This window comes from Heliconius melpomene, chromosome 5 (genome assembly GCF_056956725.1).
Source record: "Heliconius melpomene rosina isolate 202511_hmr_F chromosome 5, ASM5695672v1, whole genome shotgun sequence".
In the NCBI taxonomy this organism is placed as follows: Eukaryota; Metazoa; Arthropoda; class Insecta; order Lepidoptera; family Nymphalidae; genus Heliconius; species Heliconius melpomene.
In genome coordinates, this window is record NC_140393.1 from 1,311,646 (window position 1) to 1,337,890 (window position 26,245).

Consider the following 26,245-nt stretch of genomic DNA (forward strand, 5'->3'; position numbering starts at 1 on the left):
CCTTTCTATTTAGTTACTAAAAACTGTGCGACGCATAATTTAGAAGTATTTACATAAGACAGATTGTTCCTCTTGTACAGGACTCCCCCAGCGCGGACGCGTCGCGCCAACTGAAGAAGTTCTCATCGCTGGGCGCGTACGAGCAGAAGGATGCGCAGTACTGTCGCTTCTCCGGCTACGAGCTGCACTACGCGCTGTTCGCCAAGTTCCCGAGCTGAGGCCACGCCGGCGCTCCGCCCCCTGCCGCCCCCCGCCTCGCACGTCCCGCACCACGTCGCGCGCCGCCCGGGCCCCCCGCGCGGGCTCTCGCCGCGGCGCTGCGGCGCGCCAGGCCCCCGCCCCCGCCGCCACTGCTGCGCCGCCTCGCCAGCGCGCTGCTGTGCCGGTGCCGCGCCAGCGGGGCCTGAGACCACTGTTCCATTCCATGTGCGTGATAACGTGATAGTAGTGTCGGCCCGCCGCGTGACCGCGTAACAGCGTGACGGGGCCCGCCACTGTATATACTACTCTAATGTACATTGACAATGTTACACTTTGTAAATCCGCTTCGACATATCAATATTGTAAATGCACAAACGACCGTCGTCTCAATAAATAAGTAAATTAAAGTAATAAGTGATTTTGTGATCATATTGAATGTACAAAATTAGTGTATAAATGAAATAAATGTATGCTTTATAGATATTCGAATTTAGATTAGATGTTAAATGTCGATTGCGAACTTAGGTGTAAGAGGCGATGCGAGACGGGAGGAGCGATCTAGTCAGGCAGTCGGGCGGGTGTGGATCGTCAGAGATTATAAAAAATAAAAAGATTACTTCTCATTTCATATATGCCTTTTATTTCATCAAATTTCTAGCACCGATTAACTTAATAAATATGTAACTTCCACCTTATAATTATTATTAATACTAGTAAATAAGTCTTATAGCAATTGAGATAAGTAATATATTATAGCAAGTGCTTAGTAAGTACTTTATGTAAATTCAATAACAAAATATAATAATAGACATTTTAGCAATATATTAAATAAAACTAGCAATAAATACATTCAAAAAATTATTACAGATTTTTACTATTACATAGTTAACAGTAAAATGAGAAGTAAAAAATTTAACATAAAATGTTAGAAAAAAAACTAGTAGTCTAGTTTGGAATATGCAAACATTGTACTTTATGCAGTAACAAATAGTAACTATCAGTGTAACACTTTACAAGGCGGCTCATAACCTCCAAACTGGTCTTCAAGATGTTTAGCTACGGCAAGTGCAAGTGCATCACAATGCGGGGCCGCTACCACCTGGATACCCACAGGCAGGCCTTCAGCGTTTAGGCCTAACGGTACCTGACAATGATTAGAAAATCTTGTAAATAATATGATTAGTGTTAAATATATGATTTTATAGAAACATTTATTAAATAGTTGTATTGATATTTTTAATTGTACATTTTGGAATAAATCATAATAAATATTTGTCACAGGCAAATAGTTGCTACGCTAGGCTATTTTATAAATTTAAATTAGTACTAGTTATTGGTGGTATTTAATAACGTAATAAATAATAATTTTAAAATCTTTATGTTTGTGTTTGTTTGTGCTTTTGTTTCCGATTTAATTGCAGTTAACGTTAACATTTAGTGTTTGTTTTTGTGTTTGTTCTAAGAAATTGCTATAAATAAGTAAATAACTGTTGTTTGTGGCACTTCAGCTCCTGAATTAATGAACTGATTTGAGTACGATTTTTATAATCGATAGCCTTGTTCATCGCGGTGGTTCCTAGCTAGTATTGTATTTTCTTATGTTGTGTGTACGTTTTATGAAAATTGGATTAGTAATTTAAGAGCTACAATGGAATTGTCTGAAACTTTACTGTTCAATATAGATATTGTATTTAGAAACTTATTATTATTAAAAAATGAAAGTAATGTAGATTAGTAAATTAATAATAATGAAATTCAATCGGGCGAAGTCGCATGCGGGTCGCTAGTTCTTAATATAGTTTAACATAGTCACCTAGTGAAACCAAATATTAATTGGAATTTTGTGCCTATTAATTGTATTTTTTGCATAAAATATATACCTGTACTGCAGGAAACTTGATTGCATTGAAAATTCCCCACAGTGCAAAATTATAAGGGCGAAGGTACATGACGTAGTGCGCCGGCGCAGCGCTCGGGGCTGACGGGAACAACAGAACTCCGTTTGTGCCTAGTGTTTCCTGAAAAAAAAATCAAGTTGAATATAATAATAGAAATTGTGTTTCAGCAGAATTACCTTGTCCGCTTCACGTTGTATTGCGCATTTAGCAGGGTAGTTCCGCTGAATTTTAAAGGCATTGCGTATTGAGTGGCGGAACTTTCGCTTCGCCTCGACTCCAGAGCGAAGAATTGAAAATATTCAATAGTACATTTCCTCTAGTGGGAATCGAATCCACAACTGGTCGCGTTTATAGTGACAACTTCACAAGCTTGTGGCGCAGGGGCGCCACGACTGGCCTCCTTTTCAATATCAATATTTACACAATTTTATTAATAAACTAGCGACCCTCTTGCGGCTTCGCCCGCTTTTACTACTGGATTATTCATATAATGTATGTTTGCAAAGCACTTAAGATAATGTGAAAATTAATTAAACCCTAATGCAACCCGCATTTTCCAATTGTTTTACACAGCAAGGATTTTTTAATAGGTACCGTAATTTTAAATCTGTGCTACTAATCTTTTCAAGTACTTATTAAAATATATTTAAATGACTATTTTTAGATAGTTAAATGACTATTTTTAAACGGAAGAAATTATAAACAAAAACCTACCTACTACTAACTACTACAAAAAATGTGAAACCAAATATAACGCGCTTAAATAATACATTCAACTCCAATTATCCAATACGTGCAAACGCATCTAACTAAATCTTCGTTTTTTTTTTTTTTATGGAAAAAGGACAAGGCAAACGAGCGTTCGGGTCACCTGATGATGATCGTTGCTATAGAGGCAGCCGGGTTTTTTTTTTTCGAGCTTGTGGTTAATGCTGAAGGGGGTATTCTGTCCCTGATGAAAAGCAAGCACGACGTGGCTGCCTGTGAGGAAAATTAAATAGAATGCATCGGCCGGGAATCGAACCCGGGCCGCCCGCGTGGCAGGCGAGCATTCTACCACTGAACCAGCGACGCGTGTAAGGCAGGCGGGCGCGGCGGACGCATGGCGAGTGGCGAGCTGTTTCGCAGCAAGGATTTTTTTGATATTGTAACAACTTCTAAAGTACTTATTAAAATGAAAAACAGTAAAAGATAGTTTTGGTCTACATTAAATGGCCAACGTAACTAATGTACTTATTTATATGCTGAGAGTAAGGGATAAGTGAAACTTGAGTAACATACAGCTGATGTCTCAACGGCGGGATGTGTCAACAATTAAATGCGTTTTTCTGTAAAACTATTCGCAATTCCGAAATATTGTAAAAAGCAAATTTTATCTTCGTTTAACGTAGAAAATTAATAAAGTATTTTAAAGGATAAGGATTAATACCATTATGGAAAAATATCCCTCACAATAAAAAATATATTGAAATTATTATTTTTAGACAGAAAAATGATCACTACACGTTATTCTTAAAAGATACGAATATGCCGTCGCGGACTTTTTTGTAGATCTTATTAAGAGGAACAATACTCCAGTACATTTTTTTGATGTAGTACTTACCATAAAAGCAGCGCATGCGCGAAAGTGTCTCAACGGGTAGGACTTTATACACATTTATCGTATTTATGTTAATTTACATAAGAATGTACAAATAATAAACTATATATAAACCTTCTACGAAAAACACTCGACTTAATGGTGAAGACCGCATCAAAATCCGTTGGGTGGTTTAGAAGAAGAAGAGTTAGAAACAACAGACAGACACGAAAAGCGACTTTGTTTTATAAGATATAGGATAGGATGTAATGGTCACATAAAATTTAAATAATCCTAATTTGAAACATTTTTATTATTCGTGAATATTTTATGTATTTTAAATTGCCATGTCAAAGTTATTAAAACCAATATAACAATGGTTTAATTGTTCTAATAATGACAATTTTATATAATATGTAAAAATCTAAACAATTTACAGTTAGGTTGTTGTAGCGTCTGTAAGCGCGATGGTTATTGATTCCATCGCCTCGCAGAGAGGCGTGTATCCAACATTTAAATTTAAAACGCGCGGAGCGCGTGCCAAGTTCTGGGTTTCAGAACTGGCGAGCAGCACCGTGTGTTATTTTACACGAACCATTTGAAGCCACTTTTTACCTATTGGTAACTCAAAAAATATTCCACCTAAACCTATCATATTTGGCTCAAATATTTAGACCCCCTACCTGTATACGTGCATAAAATTTCATAAACACAGCTCAAACAGTTATTTAGATAATGACGTCCAAAAATCGTTAATTTTTAGGGGGGTGACTGACCTATAGACCTTAATGTTAACCAAGTTCCAGATGACCTGGAATGGTGAAATTTAGCATCCGGTTAAGTAATTGGGTGTATGTAAAGGGAAAAAGCCGAAACTAGTATTTTTTTAATATTTTCTTATAATTTTTCAATAAATAGATTCAATTAGGAACATTTACTTATAGCGCCTGTAGTGAAAGCATAGCAATCAAAGTTCGTGATAATTGATTTTTAGGCTTAGCGCCTGCCAACAAAATAAGAGCAATGCATTATTTATATATGTTGCTTTAATTTATGTTACACGTTAGTAAATATTTTATTTGTTTTGTAGACTAACTTCACTATTACTTACGTAAGCCATCTAAAACAACACGATGCTTTCAAGTATATTCTAAGATAAGATATGTCTCCATTTGTAGCTAAAAATGACTCTAATTTATGTCCTGAGAAAGCCTGCCATCATGTGGACTTCAAGGGCTTCACGTAAAAATATACAAATATAATAAATGGATTAACATCCTTTATTATTATTTAATATAATTTAAACATATGTTTTAGTACTTATTATACTAAGAGTATTTGCATATTCGATTAACGTATTTGATATTAAATTATTATTACAATATTTAAGTACTAATTCCTATATAAGATCCTATAAGGGTTCTGTTTTATTGCTTTCGAGGTACAGAATCCGAAAACAGAAAAAAAATACACTAAAAAATAAATATAAAAAAAATAATTATATTGATAGAAATATAAATAAAATTTAATAATAATATACTATCTGTAAGGTCAGTCGTGGCACAGGGGCACAAAGTGTGACTGTAAAACCGACTGGTTGTGAGTTCGATTCCCATTCGAGGAAATGAAATATTTATTTCCTTGAGTTAAACTTATATTTCCATTTCTTCGCTCTGGTGTCGAGGTAAGGCGCGGCATTGAGTTCCGCCACTCAACACGCAATTCCTCCAGAAATTGGCGGAAAGTGGGGAACGGAGTGTCTTAACTCTAGGTTTCCTCTGCCTACCCTGGTGTGCGCGAAATACATCATGAAGCTAAAAAAAAATTATATTTCCACCAAGGCAAAGCGCGGCATTGAGTTCCGCCACTCAACACGCAATGCCTCTAGAATTCGATGGAAAGTGGAGTTACTGAGTGTTTTAACACTAGGTTCTCTCTGTCTACTCTGCTGTGTGCGGGATACAACGTGAAGCTGATTTGATTTTTAATTTGATATATTGTCAGCCTACCAGCTATCTTAACAGAAGTAATTATAAAGTAATTATTAACAGTAAAAAATTAAGTAATTGTTAATAAAAAAAATAAGAGAAAATTAAAAATTACTTAAACAAAATAATAAAAAATAAATAAATCCGCTTTACGATGTATCCACACATAGCGGGGTAGACAGAGGGAACGTAGTTTTAAGACACTCAGTTCCCCTCTTTCCATCGAACTCTGGAGGCATTGCGTGTTGAGTTATTCCAACAAAATAATAAAATTAGAAAAAATGATGAATTTACAATAGAATCTGAATAGAATAGAATTTGAATACATTCATTTATATCGATGTAAATTAATTTGAAAACTAGCCAAGTCAGATATTACACATAAATAAAGTCTCCAAGTTGTAAGAAGAATGGGCATTTTCAGTTGTTATAAAATATTTTATATTGTTAAAAATAAATTTCAGGACTGACCATTGAACTTGGCATACATTTACATCTCACTTCTTTTATCGCTGAAAGCATACGTTTTATTACAGAACTTGGCTTTCATTTTACATTTATGTTTTTGATGGGATTATATTTACTTCCCCCATCTGGTAGACAGAGCGCGGCTGTGAGTGCCGTCGACACGCCATATCTTAAAAAAATATGTGATGTCAAACAAACAAAGTGTCTTAAAATTAAGTTCCTTAACTTACAATGAGATCCTCAGAGAGTGCTTGCGTGAGGCCTTCAGCCCACGCGGCCGGCGTCCGCGGCAGGAGCTGGTCGTCTATTAGTTTGAGGATGGCTGCCAAAGTGTAATCCGATCTACCCAACAACTGGAAAGGCACAGAAGATTAATATTAAAAAATCTATATAATCTATATATGTATACTGATAATATCACTGATGACGTCAGAAAAATTATTATTGGAGGTATTTATAATACTATTTATAATGTAATAGTATTTATAATGATATTTAAAATTTTTCCCTGTTTGTTTGTGCACGATAAACTCGAAAATGGCTTAACCGATTTAAATGTAGTTTTCAGTATTGTACTTTAATAATCATAGTACTATAGTTCATTAATAAAAAAATATAACGATTTACTATCTTATGAAGACTATATCGTAGGCACAGTTAATTACAAAAATATTTATGGAAGAAGAATTATTAAAACAGTATAATATAAAATAAAACTGAAAACTTATTTTGGAAACATGTTGATACTTTCACATATAATTTTTTCTTGTATATACATACACTAAAAATAATAAAATGAAAAAACAAACCTTTTTGCCTAATTCCATCAGGCCATTGGCCTCGTCCAAATTGTTAGTGAGTAATTTAGCAAAATTCTCAGTTTCCTTCGTCATGGCGTGTCGCCACAGCGAGGGGCAGTAGTTGAAACCCTCATGGTAGTACTTCTTGGGGACTTTGTCCGGCGCTACAGCTTGCTGTGTCAGCCTCGCTACAACTCTGGAAAGGACGTATATTGTTTACAACATTAAAGAAATATACAATCATATCAACTTTAACGCATTTTTTTTGTATAAGAATGTATAAACTGTAACTTTTTTTAAACATTCTATCACAATATTTATATAGCTAATAAATAATACGTACATCTTTTTAGTATATACAATAATATGTTTAGAAATTATATAAAACGTACTTGTTCATTGCGTCCTTCATATCACTGTTGAGTGGACTTATCCGCATGTCCTTCACACTCTCCACGTAGTAGAACTTGATTGTCTGTAAAAAAAAAAAAAATTAATTAGGCAACATGCAAATTAATTAATAATACTTTAAATATTATAATTACACTTTATTTTCCATCTAAGAGAATTGATTATTTTATTTATTCGCACGATAACATGACGTAACGAGACAAAGTGCGGCCTAGAGTACAGTGGCGTAGCTAGGGGGGTGCGAGCGGGGCGGTCGCACCGGGCATTAAAAGGAAAAGGGCATCAAAGACGACGATCAGTGTGTTTTTTCTTTGTTTTTTGGACCTTATACCATTTTAAAGGGCATCAAGTCCTCTAAGCCGCGCCGGGCATCAAAAGGAAAGGGGCATCAAAGTCGACGATCACTTTGTTAGAACTCATTGTCGACGATCACTTTGTTTTTTTTTTTTAGAACTCATCAACAGGAAAGGGGCATCAAGTCCCCCAAGCCGCACCGGGCAGCAAATACCCTAGCTACGCCACTGCTAGAGTACCACCATACAACGTGCAATATGTTCTTAATTTGATGGAAAGTGGACACTGAAAGTGTTTTAAAACTATGTTGCCAGGTTCCCTCTGCCTCCCTGCTATGTGCGGGACAATGTGAAACTAAAATTTTTTTTACAATTATATAACCTATAAGTACATCACCTTAACATTAACTTCTCTATCCAGATCCAGTAGTGGTGCTTTATCCGCTGCTACTATTTTAGTGAGAGGCGCGAGGTCCTCGCAGTGTTTGCTTATAAACCCGATGGAGGCTATCGTGGGATCTAATCCTGATCGTAGCGCTGATCCTGGGGGATAATTATGCAGATTTGAAAAAATATATTACTATTATTTATACTTAGTAAATAGCATAAAACGATATAATATGTGGATCCTAACATAAAAATAATGGAAGTTTTAGTTTATCTACTTTCTACTTTTCGCACTACTTGGTTGAGGACGCCTATAAAATTACTTTTTAGAAAACAAGTTTTCCTAAGTGCGGAATAACATTTTAAAATGTAAAGAGCTATAAAATATTATTTTAGATTAACGACAAACTCGCGGCTTCGCTTTATTTACTAAACTGACTGTTAAAAGTTAAAATTTGAGTATATTCAATTAAACACCTATTATTTTACAGTAATTTAGTTAAAAAAAATATTTTATATTGATATAACTTTTTTATTTATGAACTGATTAAACTATAATAAACAATTTATTAAGGAAAGTTCACTAAAATACAATATTGAAAACTGCATTAATCGTCAAGCCGGTTTGAAGATTAGCGTGCACAGACAAACAACAATTTTAAGAATTATTGTTTAAGTAACTAATATCATTAATAGATTTTCCCATATATTCTTCCATGTGTATTAATAGATTTTGTTATATATCTATCCAAAACACCTTCTTTTGAGATACGACAAAATGTCGATGTGGTGATAATAGTGGAGTCAATTAATGTAAAAATATTGACCATATTTCTCACATTTTGATAAATCTATATCTGCATTTTTTTAATATTTAGAATTTTAATATTGTAACCTATGTAAAATATTATAAAGAATTGAGAAAAGTTTTTATACAGATAATTAATACCTTTAAGGCTGGTGTGCCCCGCTGTGGGATTGTACCCGAATAGACCGCAGAAGAATGCAGGCATCCGCGTCGACCCGCCTATGTCTGAACCTAGTTATGTACATATAGTATAAAAAAAATACATTTATACATAAAACAAACAAATAAATCTAATCTCTGTAATGTCAGAAAAAATTGCTTATGCAGTGCAAACTTAATGAACAAACATAAATGTTAATAGATTTATAGTAGTTTCATTTGAAATAAATAGTTTTAATTGCCAAAATAGCAGGATATAAAAAATAATTACTATTTTCGCTTACCATTTATCTAAATTTAAATGTGTATAACTTACAAAGCGATATAGGCGTGGCTAGCGCGGCGCACAACGCCGCCTCGCCGCCGCTGGAGCCGCCCACCATGTGCCCTGTGTGGTACGGGTTGTTGGTCTGACCGAACAACATATTGCGGGTCTCTTGCCTGCAATTAATAAGAACACAAACTTTTTTACCCGACAGCGCAAAATAAACGAGGGATGTGCTTATGAGTGTAAGTTCCTATGTAGAGAGACCCGCTTTGGCCTATTTTGTCAATTCTTACAAAATATTAATTATTCCAATAGAGTTTTACAAATACTTAAACTACATAAAGCTACCACCGGCACAGAGCCGGCAAGAAACTCAACGGTTGCTCTTTTAATTAGAATTACCAGTCGGGACCCATAATTGTTTGAGCCCCGTAAAATTTAAATGGGTTCCGACTGTTGTTCTGAATCTTAATGAACTATTGGGCTTGTTTTTCTTTTCAGTTTTATGCAGTCGGGTTGTTCACGCAAAACGCCTATTCGTTCATTGATAATTTTATTTCGGTCCACCCTGCGCGTATTTTGTTAAGATGCCGGTTGTCTATGAAATAAACCGTCTCTTCTTTTGTAACGAGTGTACTGAGTGCAACGTGATTTCATTTATCTCCTTAAATACTGCTTAAATCCCAACATATGGTCCTTATTCGAGCCTGGATGTGTGGATCAGCATCAGGAATTAATATTAAACAAGGGATTTATAATAAAAGTCGGTGGACATCAAGAATTATATATATATACTAGTGGACCCGTACGCGGCTACTCCCGCTTGAACTATACGAATATTTATTAAATATATTTATGAAATTATTTTCAGTTTTCAATAGAGAGATGCGTTAAGCAAGCTCATTTTGGGTGACGTTTTCTAACAACAAACTTTGCAAATCGTTGCTTAGCAACGACAGTTGTTATTAACATGGCGGAATAAATTGCATGTCAAATTAATAAGTATTTTAATATATTGGTATATATCAAAAATACTACAAATCTGAGAAAAAAAGTATCCTATGTTCATCCCGAGACCCTCAAATATCTCTGTATGAGTATTTTATCACAATTAAATTAGCGGCTTGACACTGATTGCGTAAAAGACAGACAGACAGACAGAGAGTTACTTTCGAATTTATAATATAGGTATGGATAGTCGGAACTCGACATGCAATATTGCAATGTCATTGTGGTCTGGAATTAGGAGATTCTGGTATAATAATTACTGATGATTAGTTTACCCAACACTCTTAACGTAGTATTTAAGATTTCAAATATTGTTTAAGGTTAGTATCAAACATATTTTTGTTAATTTTACTTTTATACTTAGCGTTCATACGCCATATTGAATCTTGTGTATTTTGATTTGCATTACTTTTATTTATATAAAGTTTATATAATCCACAAGGATAATAATTATAAAATATATGTATTTTTATTATTAAATTATAAACTTATATAGAAAATCTTTTTACATAATCGCTAAGGTTTAAAGTTTTTATTCAACTATACAGTTTAATAAAGTAATTATTGTTGTAACTAACTTAATAAATTAATAAACAATATATTAGATAAACTTGTTAAATATTTTCATTATCAAATATAATAATAGTTCTGCGTTATTTGCAATAATTAGCATTATACCTATATTGTTAGTAATTATTACTTTGTATACATTCTAGGTTGTAAGGAGCTTATCAGGAAAAGGGCCAGTTTTAAGGGAAGAGTAACGGTATTCGCTAATTATTTAAATTCTTTAGAACATTTAACATGAAGCCCTTCTGAAGTAAATGAATTACAATTGCGTTTAAATAGACTCGAGGCTATGTACGAACAATATGACGAAGTGCAATTATCACTGGAGTGTAGTCTAACTGTACTGACAATATAGACAGTCAGTTAGCGGAACGTAGCGAGTTCGAATCTCTTTATTATAAATCACTATCGTTAGCTCAACAAATTCTGGCGGATTATAAGAAAAGAGATCAAGATAGCAAAGTGAGTGTACACTCTCTGTCTAGAAACTATACAACTTCCTAAATTTAGTGGGTCTTATACAAACTGGTTAGAGTTTCGTGATATATTCGACAACGACAGTGGTACTAATGCATCCACTACTTTAACGCACGGTCCGAGCTTATCGTTTTCTGCACATGTTAAACAATTCAACGGCATTAATAAAAATAGTAGGTAAGAATCAAACGTTATACACAGCCCGCGCTCTTCTTGACAGTGGCAGTACTTCGTGTCTCATGACTGAGGAGTTCTACGAGAAATTAGGTTTACCTGCTTGTACTGTAAGCAGCACAATCGTGGGAATTAATAATACATTGTCCACTATTAATAAACGAGCCGTCGTGTCAATAACGTCTATGAATGCTACAATTCAATTCATTGGTGCTTCTAAAAGAAGATTTTACCCCACTTAAAATGGAACATGGGTCGAGTGATTGCTGTGCATCCTAGCCCAGGTGGAGTCATCCGAGTTGCCGACGTACGGACGTCCAGTGGTATCCTTCGCAGATCATTCAGTAAAATCTGCCCATTACTTGCCTATTCTGAGGGAGAAGAATCTGGTTGAAAGAGAGACTTTCAACGCACGCACTGTTCACGCAAAACGCCTATTCATTCATTCATCTTTTTTTTTCGATCCAGCGCGTATTTTGTTAAGATGCCGGTTGTCTATGAAATAAAGCTTCTCTTCTTTTGTAACGAGTGTACTGAGTGCAACGTGATTTCATTTATCTCCTTAAATACTGCCTAAATCCCAACACGGGTTTTGTTTTTTATTTTTAATTTTTAGGTTAAGTTAGTTAGGAACTGTAATAGAATTAGTGTAGATATATAATAAAATTAGTGTAGATAATAGCGGCGTTGAGACTACACCCTGGACGCAATGTGTAGAATTTGAGAGTTAAGCAGAGAAAAGGCGTAAAGTCAACCACGTCAAATAAAATACAAAAAAAAACTGTTACTGTTAAAATACATAATAATAACCTATAATTATTTTATTGTTTTACAATAAACAATAACCACAGAACAAGGTCAACGCAATCTACATTTAATATAATAAATGTAAAACATAAATTAATGCATATAAAATGAATCGTAAAACAAACATTAATATAGTTATAATAGTGTAATAAAATGATAACCGTATTAGTAGTAAATGTATTCATCGCAAAGATCAACTCGTATCAGTTACTTCGGAAAACCATCACGCTTAGGCTGTATCCCGCATATAATAGATAAACCTAGTAGTGGTAGACAGATGGAACCTAATAACAACATGATATAAACAAAAAAAAAATGTTTTAGAATCTATCGCGTTATTAAAAGCTACTAATAACATTTTTTCTTTTATATCTTGCATGTATGTATAGACACCGATCCGTTACGATTTTATTATAAGTGCAAAGACTATGATATATTATTCCTTCCACTAGAATTCACATATACTATGCGTGTTTATAATATTTTTCTTATGTACTTTATGATATAACTATGCAAATAACTGATGACTGATCTTTTCCTTTCACACGTTGCATTGCATACGAAGCAACAAAGCTATTTTGTATTTCAATTAATTTATATATCAAGAATATATCTTCAAACAATAAAAATTGTATTTAAAGTTTCACATAAAATAACCTTAAATATGAACTAAGTAAATACTTGCCGTTTTTGAAAGTAAGTATCGAAAACCGCTATTTTATATATGGTATTGTTCATTCCGCGAGGTCTAATGACACGAGTCGGGGCAGTAAAAGCGGTTTTACATTGGTAATTCTGAACTTTGCATACCAATATAAGTTCATATAACAGCACTGGCCTCAGTTTATTAAATAAGTCGAGATTATCTTGACTTATTCGGTCAAATGAACGATAATGGCTTCAAATCGAAAAAAATGTTCACACGAATTTTAGAGACACTAATCAAGAAAAATATTTATTTGTATTTTATTATAATTTTTTAGCATCACGCTTTATCTTGCACACAGCATTGTAGGCAGTGGGAACCTAGTGTTTAGACACTCCTTTCCTCATTTTCCGTCGAATTCTAGAAGCTTTGCGCGTTGAGGCGGAGCTCAACGCTGCGTTTTAATAGTACATATTCCTCAAGTGGGAATCGAACCCACAACCTGTCACGTCTACAGTCACTTTTTACGGCCCTGCGACTGTCCTTGACACAACAATTTATTATTATATTTTTTCTAAAACCGCAAAAACAACGAAGATAGTAAGAACATTAAAATGGTAAAATTACATGCTTAATTAATATGTAAATAAAATTTTACATATTTAGTGTTATAACTTACTTAAAAATTCAGTTTACGTTTAAAACATTATAATATACATTAACATAGATAGTAAAAATGATGTCAAGTATCCAAGTCCTTTGTTAGCTCATCAAGGACACTAAACTCTATCATATACGAGTACCTAAGATATTTATATATTTGAGTAGTTTAAGTATATTACTTATTAGTATTTTAGTAATAATGATAAAGAAGCCCTGTTGCCCACTTGTCGTCTAATATTAGAGCTACGCTTTATGCTGTTACCACAGCAAATAACTAAAAATACTTAATTTCCCCCATTGGGTACTGAATAAACAACCACCGCGTTCGCAATTACATGTGGTGCTACTACGCCATGACAGCCCCCTTTCTTAGTTCTGTTAAAAGACAATTATATATGAAATGTACTATAATAATATATGTTAAAAAAAAAAAAAAAAAATGTCGGTAGGGGTCTCATCCAACCCCTCTAGTATAAGCTCTAGATATAAGTACAGTTTAAATTGTCCCAAAATTAAGTACGCCACATTAAAAGAACTTTCTTAAAATAAAAAAAGGCACGGGCAACTATGCGCCGTGGATGTAGTTTTTAAAATAAAAAAAAAAAAGTCCTAAAATATTTACAAAATCTTACCATTTATTAATCTCAGGTACGTTAGTAACAGCCAGGGGTATGGCCCCGGCGGCGCGCAGGAGGCGCACACACTCCGCGTCGTCTTCCGCGCGTTCATTTCTCCGCGATTTAACACCGAGAGTGTGTAACATACCCTTTACTGCGTGACTTTCTTTTGCAGTGAATGGGACACCTATATAATAAGAAAATAAAAATTAAATTATTATTTTAGTTTCAGGCAGTATGCTGTATTCAGCAAGAGCAAAAACACTACATTTCCCTTGCAGCTCCATATTTTAATTGTGGTTTAAGTAAAATATATTCAGATATGAGTCATAAGGAGTGAAAGTATCAAAAACAGCGCCATATATGCAGTCTTGAAATATAATATCTTTTTATGATCTGGTGGTGGACTACATACATTAAGTTAATCTACATTAGTCCCACTGATTATATAACTGTAGTAAAAATTATTGGAAATAGCAAAAATATAACAATGTGAACTTTTTCTTGCATAATTCACATGTTATTTATTGTTTCACTATTAAGTGAAACAATTTATTTATTGTTTAACAATTTATCTATTGTTTCACTGAAACAATAAACAATAAATAAATTAAGACTTGCCCAAGAATGGTTTTTGTTTAAACTCTTCTTCCTTTAGTCCATTTTTTATCATATTATCTACTTCTTTAGCCTCTTTGAGAGCTGCTTCATATCTTTCATCAGTTACTGCATTTATAATTGGATTGACCTGTTTGTTATAATAGATTAAAATCAAATCATTATGGAATATGACTCTAACTTAAGATTTGGTAAAAATATAACAAAAATATATTAATAATAGTTTGTATAAAATATATTACATATATAGCAAAACTTGTTCAATATGTTACTTTAATTTTCTAATAAAAAAATATACATGCTGTATGTCATTACCTGCTTAATTCTTTCAATACAAGCTGTAACTAGGTCTTCTGATTTAAGTTCCTTCTTTCTGATTTTCTCTGCTAGAGATACAGCACTTAACATCAAATTATAATGTTTATCTTCCAAATCAGGGACAGGTTTGCGGTGCTCATTCCAATATAAAGAAAAAAGATAGTCTACGAACTTATCAATGTAAAGTCGTAGCAAAAAGTATATACTTTTCAAAATATTTACCACAACTCCTTTACAGATTTTATTTGTTTTAGATTTGCGGCGCTAAAAATAAGGTATCGCATCGTAAAATTTTATCCATTACTTTAAAACAAAAATAAAATAATCATCCGAATTAATCTTAATAAAATAACAAATATCCAAATTTGAATTATAAAAATTGCTTACCTCAGCCTTTTCTGTTTTATGCGAACTTTGAACATTCTTCGTAGCCATTTCTTATTATTATTCAATACATTAGATAGATACTTATATAATAAAAAAATAATTATTTCCCTTTTAAGGCTTTTGTAATATTTTGATCTATAATAATAATATTTTCTACCTTCACTTCACATCTAAAGTTTGTAAAAGTTAGAAGACAAATGATAATGACAATGACAATTAACTAAAATGACAATTGAGGGCTGTCGATGATGACAGCTTGAAGCTGTCAATGTTATTGTTAAGCATAAGTCACAGATTATTTTTTAGTGTAACTGACAAAAATTACAAAATTTGACTGTCTCTTTAATTTCATAATTGTAATTTCATGGGACTCCTATACAGATTTTGAAAAATCAATCAATCTTTGTATGAAATTCTCAGAGTATAAACTCGGAGAATTTCATACAAAGTTAAACTTAATCGAACTTATAGCCGATAACATTTGATTCTGTCTGTCAAGAATATTTATCTCAACAGATAAATATTCTTGACAGATGAACAGACGGACGGACAACAAAGTGTGTTTTAAAATAAGGGAATTCATATAGAATATGTAAGTTCCTTTTTCTATTATGAGACACCAAACCCTAAACTGAGACAAAGGATTTTTGGAAAAGTGAAAGTAAACGAAAAATAATAATTTTTATTTAGTATAAAATTTTAAAAATTAACTTATCACTTAACGTAATATATTTAGCATATCTTTCAACAGTGCGAAAGCAAACTACTCATTGACGTTGTTATTTTAACTGAAAACGAGCTATTTAGTAAAACATATATAAAAAAACATTTATATGGTAATTTCAGTTTTTTTCTAGTTGTTTCTAGTTCTGAACTTTACAAGCAAGTACAGCACCGCCGAACTCTTTTTCTAGGTACTTGGCGACCTCTAAGCAGAGCGCGTCGTTGTGTGGCGCCGCCGACACCTGGATACCGATTGGGAGGTCTTGGTGATTCTTGCCGAGAGGTACCTGTAATAATAAATTCTATGTTATTCGGAATAAATAGAAACTGTAAAAGCCACAAGTTGTGGGTACGATTCCCACTCGACGAAATGAAATATTTAATATTTTCATTTCATCGCAGTGGTGCCGAGTTCCGCCACTCACCACGCAATGCCTCCACAGTTCATCGGAAAATAAGAAGCGGAGTGTCTGAACACGTAGGCTCCCTCTGTCTACCCTGTTTCACTAATGTTATATATGTAATGTTTTGTAAGAGTGACCTGTGTCGCTGGTACTTTGAGGAGGTTGACCAGCATGAAGTAGGCGATGTTGTAGGGCCGCAGTAGGCACGAGTAGTGGTAGGGCGCAGCGTGCGGCGCGCTCGGCAACAGCAACACCCCATTATCACCCAACTTTGACTGAGGAAAACAGAATTTTTGTATGAATTTGCAATTTTATTGCCATGGTATAAAATACTTATATATCTATTCTATGTTTTATACTTACAAATAAATCATTTTTCAAATCTTTGGTTAGATCTTCAGCCCATTCTGCTTGAGGGATTCCAAATACTTGTTCCTCTATTACCCTCAGGATACAAAACAAACAATGTTTACTGAGACAGAATATCTGTAAATAGTAAAAATACAATTGGTATTTAATAATATACATTGACTTGAGACTGCCCTGGCGCATTGGCCGAAGTGTGTCAAAACGCGACGGTTGTGGGCATGGGCGTAGGAAGAGGGCGGGCGGTCGGTGCCCACCCCAGAAATTTTACTAACAAAAAAATTGCTCCGAAAATATAAAGAAAAACAACATTTACGCGAAAAAACTCCCATTAAAAATACCTATATTCGCCCACGGTTGTGGGTTCGACTGCCACTCCACTCCACCACTCCTACACCTAAAGAGGATATGAATGTTCAAACGTTCTGGTTTTGCGGCTTCATTATTATGAAAGCGAGAAATAAGTTAAACACTGATCATGTGATCATAAATATATTAGGAATACCTTTTTCACTAGCTCTAAAAATCCGTTTGTGTCGCATTCATCGTTGTTGATCATTTTGGAGTAAACACCAGGCTCCTTGTTCATCCAGTAGCTCCACAATTGGTATATGTGGTCCAAACCCTTGTGATAGTAAGGCTGTGGGGTGACGTTGAACTGTCCACTGATTTTTTGTATGACACTGAATGAAAAAAAATGGTTATCAGCGTATTCTTAATAGTAAAACTTTGTTTAGATAACGGTTGGAAAAATAAATATTGCTTATTTATTTTTCGTTAGGATTATTCATTCTGATTAAATTCCAGACTGCGAGCTACTATTTGAGGCGTATCTATATATTATTTTTTAATGAACAAACATAAATGAAGTAAAGTGAAATCAAGTTCACGTTGTATCCCGCGTACATCGGGGTAGGTAGAGGGAACCTAGTGGTTCCCGTCTTAACACTAGTTAAGACTATCCGTTTTCCACTTTCTGCCGAATTTTTCGAGGCGTTGCGTGTTGAGTGGCGGAATTCAACGCCGAGTTTAAAAAATACTTTTTTAATTATGGAAGTTGATGTAAATAAGAGGATATTTATTATTTAAATTGCTTATATTTAACGTCTATGTCGCGAAGCCGCGCCGTGATGCAGCATGCTTGACTGCACGTACTAATCATGAATGCATTTCCGCGAACATAAATATTATTATGAAACACGATAACTGTAATATTCTGTGGAGAGTTCCGCCACTCAACACGCAAACCTGGAGAATCAGATGGAGAGTGGGGAACGGAAGTGTCGTAATGAGAACGGGATGTTTTAATATTATGTAATATTATTTTAGTATTGAATTTTTTTTAAATCAGCCTCACGCTGTATCAGGTATACAGTATACAGTGTCACTACACTTCACTAGGTTCTTTCTAGTTTCTCTCTGTTCCTCATTTTCCGCCGAATTCTGGAGACATTGTATGTTGAGTGGCGTAACACAACGTCACACTTTGCTTCGACGTAAAATTGAAATGCGAAGAAATGATTTCTTTGCCTTATCCTGAATCCCGTAACACCCCTGTTATGAACGGGATTAAGCGTGAAGCTAAGAAAATATACCTACTTACTACATTTTCTCAACGAGTTTTCCCGCTAAGTAGACATGGTGTTTTACTATTTAATTAACACAATTTATAATCTTGACACGTCGCTCTTAGCCTATTGCTTTATAACATAGTATCTGGTCATATTATACACAATCAGTTAATTAACTATGCATACCTTTGCATGGCCTCTTTCATTTCTTGTCGTAAAGGACTGATTCTGACGTCGTTTGCGCTTTCCAAATAGTAAAATTTAATTTCCTACGGAAGAGGTAGGATAAAAAATAATTAATACTAATATATAGATTCACGCTGTGTCACCCATTCATCAGGGTATGCAGAAGAAACCTAGTGTTATATAGTGTTAAGAAACTTTGTTTCCGCCAAGTTCCGGAGGCGTTGCGTGTTGAATGGCGGAACTCAACGCCTTGCTTTGTCTCGACATCAGAACAAAGATATAAAATATTAAATATTTCATTTCTTCGAGTGGAAATCGAATCCACTCCAGAAATAATTAAATTGACAATGTGATTTTTAAATTCTGTAATGATTTCAATTTATTTAATAAATTGTGTTTATTATTTTGTTATATATATATAAAAAATAAAACTAGTTTAAATAGTGTTTTAAAGTTTAACAATGAGTGTGAATTTTTGTTACAAATTGTACCTTCATATCGACTTGTCTGTCCAACTTTAGCAGACTAGCCTTATCTCCTGTGATGATACTCGTCAAAGGACCTAAGTCTTCCACGTGTCTGGATATAAAGCCAAGAGAGAACATGCTGTCTTCTTCACCATTTCTATAAAACGATCCTGCAAAGAATATAAAATAGAGTAATACTTCCCAAAGTCAGTTTAATATTATAATTGAAAAATATTTTTCCATTATTTTTCAGCCTGCTAACTATTTTAACATAATATTACTATTTGAACCTGCTTTTACCTTTGGTCTTAGTGGTGCCAGGAGTGGGATGGTGCCCAAACATCCCACAATAAAACGCTGGCATACGAGTAGAACCACCTACGTCGGAACCTGTAAAGTAGTAATAAAAATCAAATGAGAAACGTGAGAAGCAAATCTGGAGGCATTGCGTGTCGAAGTGCGTAACTTAACGCCATGCTCTGCCACGTTACCATAGCGATGGAATGAAAATATTAAAATAAAAAACTAAATAAATGTAAATAATATGTATGTATTACATAAGCTAATAGCGCTGGCTGCGCTCGCGACGAGAGCGGCCTCCGCCCCGCTGGAGCCGCCCGGCGACCTGCCCGTGTGGTGCGGGTTGTTCGTCATGCCGTACACGGGGTTGCGGGTCTCCTGCCTGGAATATTGTTTTCTAATCAATATTAGATAAGGAACATAGGATAAGGAAAAGTTGGAATAAACTAACAAAAAAGATTTCAAAGTCCTGCCTTTAAAATTACACTGTAAATGAGATTACAATTCCGTCTTCTAGACAATAAAACACAATAAATCCTTGGTGCTAAATGATAATTCATTTCCTCTAGAGGAGATCGTCATCCTTGCCCCCCAGCGCCATGACGGCCTCTACTATAAATATTTACCAGATGAGTAACTCGGGAAGGTTGCTGCAAGCAATGGCAATGGCTCCAGCGTTCCTCAGCAACTCCACTCCATCACTGTCCTCTGTTGCTCTCTCGTTGCGGCGACACCACAAGCCCATCGTCAACGGCATTCCTTTTATTGCCTGACTCTCTTTTGTTGTAAAAGGAACTCCTGCAAAAAGCAATGCTGTTATATATTTTATTAGAAAAGTGCGTACATTAGCAAAACAGCGGCTTAAAATTTACACATGATTACAAAATCTTAGCATAAAAAGTGTTTTTAATATCCACTATTTGTCTATTTATAACTTTTTAAGTTTACCCAAAAATGGCTTCTTCAAAAGTTCATCGGAGGCTCCTGACGCCAGCTGTCGGTCGATTTCTCTTGCCTCCTTTAAAGCCTCTTCAAACCGATCTGCAGTAATAGCATTTAAACACGGGTTGACCTAAAAATACGTGAAATAAAATTCCAAATAACAAATAATAAATACTAAAATCTTATTTAAATTAACTTTTAGTTTTCAAAACAGAGCTGAAAGTAATTCTGCCTAAAAAGCTTTTTTTACGTTCTATCCCGCATACACCAGATGGAGGCTAGTGTTAAGACTCTACTTTCCACTTACCGCCGAATTCTGGATGCATTGCGTGTTGAATGGATAAGATATATAGGTCTCTGGATGCTGGATGTATAAAAAAGTGATTTATTCGAGATTCCTTATATTATACTTTAATTTTTTTTCTATTAACAACAATTTAATAATATATATATAAAAAAAAAATGTTTTTTCAAACCTGTTTAATTCTGTCAATCATCGCTTGTACTAAGTCTTCAGATTTCAATTCCTTTTGTTTAATTTTCCTCGCCATACTTGTTGCGCTTTCGGCAAGAAATGAATGTTTCTTCTCAACATCTGGAATGACAGCTTTGCTGCATCCCCAGAATAGTCCGAAGATGGAATCTATTACATTGTCCATAAAAATCCGTATAAATGTAAGGACTTTACACATTTTGATGATTAGCTGTAAAGAATTTAAGAAAATATTACTGTAAGTTCTTTTAGTTTAGGATTGGGTACTATAGATTTTATTTATTTCTGTTCTATGTCATTTTGTGTTATGCCACTCATGGGGCGTGGAGCAGGGGCAGAAGCGTGTGACTGTAAACGGAACAGGCTGGGAGTTTGATTCCCATTAGAGGAAATGAAATATCTAGTGGCGCAAAGTAGAAAACAGAAGTGTGTTTATAGGAACGGAGTCTTGCTGCAGCGTGAACAAATGAATGAATTAAAATGAACAATAATCAACATTACTATTAAGTATTAAGAAAAATAAGTTTCATCCTTCCAATTTTACCTACATATATAATATACTAGCGGCCCGCCCCCGCTTTCACCCGCGTGAACTATTATTATTAATTTCTGTCTCCATGACTACGTCCTAGTGACGTCTATGCAAAATTTGAGACTCCTAGCATTTGTAGTAACGAAGTTTCATACAAACTTTCGACCCCAAAAACAACCCCTTAGAAATCGAATATTGCAAATTCCCGTCTTAGCGAGCACCTACGTCCTATAACTAACTCCTATGCAAAATTTGAGATTTCTAGCACATGTAGTTTCTGAGATTTCGTGATGAGTGAGTGACCTTTTGATTTTATATATATAGATATAACAATCTAAACTACAATCGAATGCATGTCCCAAGCCTATTATCTATGGGTAATCAGTATAATAATATAAAAGAACCACTTGAACGGTGACTTGCAAAGTAACGCTCAATTGGTCGTTGCGTCACTGACTGCTCTACTCGTGCTTGTTCCGCGGTCGTACATTATGTAATACTAGGAGTTCGTGTAATGATGGAAACACGATATTTTCTTATTAGGGAAATGTAATGTAATAGTAACTGTTACGAAGTATGAAACTAGTGGTGGCGCAGCGGTCGTTAGTTCGATTACCATTCGAGGAAATAAAGTATTTAATATTTTTCTTTCCTTGCTCTGCTAATGAGCCAAAGCACGATGTTTGAGTTCCGCTACTCAAGAGTCTAGATACAATGACACGGAACGGAACGGAAAGTGCGAAACGGAAATTTCTTAATTTTTTATTCGGTTCCCGAAGATGGTGAAGATGTAACAAAAAGAACATGTCAAGCAGAGATGCGTGAAGATTAAAAAACTAGACAAGTGAAAATCAGACCCTACCGCTAAAGGTTCCATACCAATTTAATGAATACAGTTCAACAGAAGCGAGGACAAACAGGCGTACAATATATAGTCCTTTCAGGGTTTCGTTATTTTATTTTGAAACACGGACTATAAAAACATTCCTGGTGTGGAATTTAATATAACATTAAATAAATAGCAAAGGTGGAAATGAAGAGGCAATACAAAATAAAATATGAGTTGATTTCAAAACAAACATGTATATTGTGTTGATTTTATACAATTACTAGCAGCCCGCCCGCGGCTTCGCCTGCGTGAACTACGTTATTATTATTTTCTGTCTCCATGAGTACCTACGTCCTATAAATAACTCCTATTCAAAATTTGAGATTCCTAGCACTTGTAGTTTCTGAGATTTCGTGATGAGTGAGTGACCTTTCGATTTTATATATATAGATTTGCTTACCTAAACTATTTATTATTGCTAAACACGTTTTGTTGTCATGTCAAGCCTATGTAAACCAGTAAGTCTATAATTTATATTAATTGATATTATAAAATAAAAATTACTTATAATATATTATGACGTCATCGTCGTCGCGTATTGGTACAAGCGTTTGTGTATGTGAATGTAAACGCAACAGGTGGTGGGTTCGATTCCCACTTGAGCAAATTAAATATTTAATATTTTCATTTCTTTCGCTCTGGTGTCGATAAAGAGTGTTGTGAGCGGTGTTGAATTCCGCCGCGAGTGTCTTAACATTAGAGACAAATGGGAATTGAACCCACAACCAACGCGGCTTAGGGCTGCTTTGTGGTTGCTACGAAACTTGTATTATTTTCATTTTATGCTTACAAAGATTAAAAAAATATCTGCTATTGAATTGTTAAATATAGTATTTATATTGTTTCTTAATAGTTCCTTCTTCCTAGTTGGTTAAACACGTCATGCGTCTTATCTCTCGTCGAGTAAAATAATAAAAATTACTTTAATATGTATAATTAATTCTAGAATACGATTAAATTAAATGTCACAGCTTCACGCTGTATCTCGCTTATAGCAGGGTAGGGAAAGGGAACCTATTATTAAAACACTCTATTCCCCACTTTTCGCCTAATTTTTCGAGGCACAGCGTGTTGAGTGGCGAAATCAACACCGGGCTTTTAGTGATAGAGCAAAGAAACAGATATTAATAAATAATAAATCATTCCCACCGAGTGGGGATCGAACCAAAAACCACTGCATTACAGTGAAACTCTTGTGCTCCTGCGATTTATATTCGAAATAAAATTATTTTATTTTACTGACCGCACCCGATAACCATTAACCTATTATGTATGTACATATAATACTATAATATACTTAAAAAGTACTTATAATATAAATAGCACAAAAGTCACTTACTTAAAAAAAAATAACATAAAAAAATCATATAAATATATGTAATATCCTAGTATACCACAGCCACAGACCACAACAACACACGACCACGGACCACGATGGTTTTATAGAACTAAAGTCTAGCTAAATCACAATATTGTCGTCCGTGGGTACAATACGAATGAATAGAAACAAGACTGGTAAGTATTCCACGCTTAATGCTTGAATTAACTTGAGTTTTATACATTCTCTCGATTATAAATAAATAACTGGTTAAACTTTTATTTATATGTAGGACACTGATCAATTAGTATATTATAGTTAATATATGTAGGTATTTGTTTTTTATTTACATTTATATCTTTTTGAGAGTTATGTAAGATGTACAGAAAAAAACGGGACCCTTATAGGATCACTTGGTATCAAAAACTCGGTGGAAGGTGGAGAACGGAGTTTCGTAACACTAGGTTCCCTCTAGCTACCCTGTTGTATGCGGAATACAGAAAAATTCAAGCTTCTAATCTTATTCATTATTATTTATATTTTCATAGTGTTTTTTAAGATAAGGGTCATAATCAGAAAAAGTGTACATTTTGTGTCTTTTCTTGTCCCGCTACTTTGAATGCGTTTTAAAAATACAATTTTAAAGATAATTTAAATATTTTGCCATTTACGATAAATTTACTTATTAACTTAAAGATTTTTGTAATATTTTAAATGTATTATGGCTATTAATAGTATTTTTTGTTAGTTGCAAAAAACTTTTCAAAATGCTTCCATACAATTTTTCGTGTCCCATTCACCACTTTACTTTTTAAAAATTGATTTGTTACGAATGTTTATGGTTTTATTTGATTTCAGATATGTTTATATTACTTTACTTTATGCAAAATATTAAACAAAAGTACTTTTATTGATATATTATTTAATAAATAATATATATGAATTAAGTAAATTTGTCCCAAAATATTGTCTTTTTTGTTACTCAGGGCTAGTAACGTACAATTAAATTATGAATGCAATTATTTTGGATGGTGTTTAATATTAGTTTTTATTGTGGCACCATAATTCTAAAAGTCAATGCTGTCGTAGCTACAACAAGTAGTGTTCTCGCAGCAGTTGAGGGGTTCAAATGTTTTAGAGGGAATATGTAAAATTACATCTCAGGGTTATAAACGGCTTTTATTTTGGTAAGTATTCTATAATTTCGTTTTCTTGTTTATGTTATTTGCTTCTTTTTACAAAATCTCAAAAAAGAACTTTAGTGCTTACACATGCAACACGTGGCTTATGAGCAAATATTTAAAAAGGTTAGAATTTCTCAGACTTTATTCTCAATTGCGTTATATTTCGTTACGTAACGAAACTGAGAAAATATGAAGCCTAGTTCATAATTACGTTACCATCGGAAGATATGTATATAAAAAAAATTGCTGGGATATGAAAAAAATAATTGGTGACTTTTGATAACGTAAAGTAACCAAAAATAATGATTTTTAAGTTTTTTGCCTGTTTGCTTGTTTGTCTAATGTGTTTGTGCACGCTTATCTCAGAAACGGCTTAACCGATTTAGTTAAAAAATTTTTTTATTCTTCCTGAAATTAGTTGTGATTTTGTAATTACTATTTTTTTCTCTGGAGATAGTGAATTAATAAATATGTAGTTCAAGTGGGTGAAGCTTTTATTTAAAAACAAATACGTTCTGTACTAGCGTTGTTAAAGATCTAAACAATAAACATAAAATATTATTAAATATCTATTGATAAATATTTTTTTATTTTCAGTAAGCGTCATGGCTCCTATGTCAAATGCTGAAACACATAAAAGATATAGAGAACGTCTTAAAAATACCAATCCTATTAAATATGAAGATATGCGGAATAAACACTTATAAAGAATTAAACTTAATTCCCGTGATAACGACTCAAATTTTGATATATTTTAAAGTGGATTTAATTTTATCATTAACTTTGTGATCTCTAACTAGAAATAGAAGTTTATTACGTTACGAACTAGCATTATTATATTGTTAATATTGTCACTTTGTTATGTTTTCTTAAATTTATAATCTGTTAATTCAACGATTGAATCTTTAAAATTTTAATTTGTGTCTCATTAAATAAAAACAACAGTAGTTTTATTCGTATAATATCCTTACTTTGTTGTATATAATGCCTTATGTCATCAGTTTCGTAACAAACATTATCAGTGTTGTTACTTATCAGTTACGTTACGAATTCGAAAATGTCCACTTTTCTGATTATGACCCATAAATCTTTTCATAGATTTTTATAAGCTTTTCTACATTTTGCATAAAAATCGCCCGTACTCGACCTTTGGGCGTACGATTATTAAATTTGACAAGAAGTGAGAGCTTTCAGTAGAAATAAAAAAGATCCAAATAGTAAAAATTTATATATTTTCAATGAAAAATAATTGAAAATAAAAAATTGTAGTTGATTTAAAGACGATAAGGTTGATGATGATGAGGTTAAAAAAAAATGACGTATAA

The 26,245-nt window shown here is 33.8% G+C and overlaps 4 protein-coding genes across 5 annotated transcripts in view; 2 read left to right on the forward strand and 2 right to left on the reverse strand.

Moving 5' to 3' along the window:
* Positions 1-829, forward strand: part of SamDC (S-adenosylmethionine decarboxylase) — a 23,930-nt gene extending 23,101 nt beyond the window's left edge. For both annotated transcript variants that reach the window (XM_085185589.1, XM_085185590.1), the window contains one exon: positions 81-829. In XM_085185589.1, coding sequence (XP_085041715.1) covers positions 81-218 — 138 coding nt within the window. In that variant the 3' untranslated portion in view covers positions 219-829. The remainder of the gene's footprint in view (positions 1-80) is intronic.
* LOC146538807 (fatty-acid amide hydrolase 2-like) lies at positions 819-15,760 on the reverse strand. Its single transcript, XM_085185585.1, has 12 exons — positions 15,546-15,760; positions 15,156-15,422; positions 14,844-14,970; positions 14,238-14,409; positions 9,309-9,433; positions 8,975-9,064; positions 8,036-8,181; positions 7,327-7,409; positions 6,944-7,130; positions 6,365-6,487; positions 2,082-2,219; positions 819-1,345 (listed from the first exon to the last, which is right to left on the reverse strand). Exons 1-12 carry the CDS (start codon positions 15,591-15,593, stop codon positions 1,199-1,201), a joined length of 1,653 nt encoding a protein of 550 aa, XP_085041711.1. The 5' UTR covers positions 15,594-15,760; the 3' UTR covers positions 819-1,198.
* LOC146538808 (uncharacterized) lies at positions 9,951-12,408 on the forward strand. The gene is made up of 4 exons (XM_085185912.1): positions 9,951-10,023; positions 10,985-11,068; positions 11,517-11,599; positions 11,713-12,408. Exons 1-4 carry the CDS (start codon positions 9,951-9,953, stop codon positions 11,881-11,883), a joined length of 411 nt encoding a protein of 136 aa, XP_085042038.1. The 3' UTR covers positions 11,884-12,408.
* A 447-nt stretch (positions 15,761-16,207) lies between the features above and the next one.
* LOC146538809 (fatty-acid amide hydrolase 2-like) lies at positions 16,208-23,916 on the reverse strand. The gene is made up of 12 exons (XM_085185588.1): positions 23,758-23,916; positions 20,981-21,208; positions 20,511-20,634; positions 20,189-20,360; positions 19,820-19,944; positions 19,563-19,652; positions 19,287-19,432; positions 18,796-18,878; positions 17,544-17,721; positions 17,036-17,158; positions 16,810-16,947; positions 16,208-16,555 (listed from the first exon to the last, which is right to left on the reverse strand). Exons 2-12 carry the CDS (start codon positions 21,194-21,196, stop codon positions 16,409-16,411), a joined length of 1,542 nt encoding a protein of 513 aa, XP_085041714.1. The 5' UTR covers positions 21,197-21,208; positions 23,758-23,916; the 3' UTR covers positions 16,208-16,408.
* Positions 23,917-26,245: the final 2,329 nt, after the last annotated feature.

Coding starts and splice junctions, on each gene's coding strand:
- LOC146538808 (XM_085185912.1), top strand. CDS start 9,951: ATGGTCCTTATTCGAGCCTGGATGTGTGGATCAGCATCAGGAATTAAT. Junction 11,069..11,516: donor TTTAAATTCTTTAGAACATT/TAACATGAAGCC, acceptor CGTTATACACAG/CCCGCGCTCTTCTTGACAGT. Junction 11,600..11,712: donor TAGGTTTACCTGCTTGTACT/GTAAGCAGCACA, acceptor TGCTTCTAAAAG/AAGATTTTACCCCACTTAAA.
- LOC146538807 (XM_085185585.1), bottom strand. CDS start 15,593: ATGGCTACGAAGAATGTTCAAAGTTCGCATAAAACAGAAAAGGCTGAG. Junction 14,410..14,843: donor TAAACAAAAACCATTCTTGG/GCAAGTCTTAAT, acceptor CTTATTATATAG/GTGTCCCATTCACTGCAAAA. Junction 9,434..14,237: donor GTACCTGAGATTAATAAATG/GTAAGATTTTGT, acceptor TATTAATTGCAG/GCAAGAGACCCGCAATATGT.
- LOC146538809 (XM_085185588.1), bottom strand. CDS start 21,196: ATGTGTAAAGTCCTTACATTTATACGGATTTTTATGGACAATGTAATA. Junction 19,653..19,819: donor AGCCAGCGCTATTAGCTTAT/GTAATACATACA, acceptor ACTACTTTACAG/GTTCCGACGTAGGTGGTTCT. Junction 17,159..17,543: donor TTTTAGAGCTAGTGAAAAAG/GTATTCCTAATA, acceptor TACTATTTACAG/ATATTCTGTCTCAGTAAACA.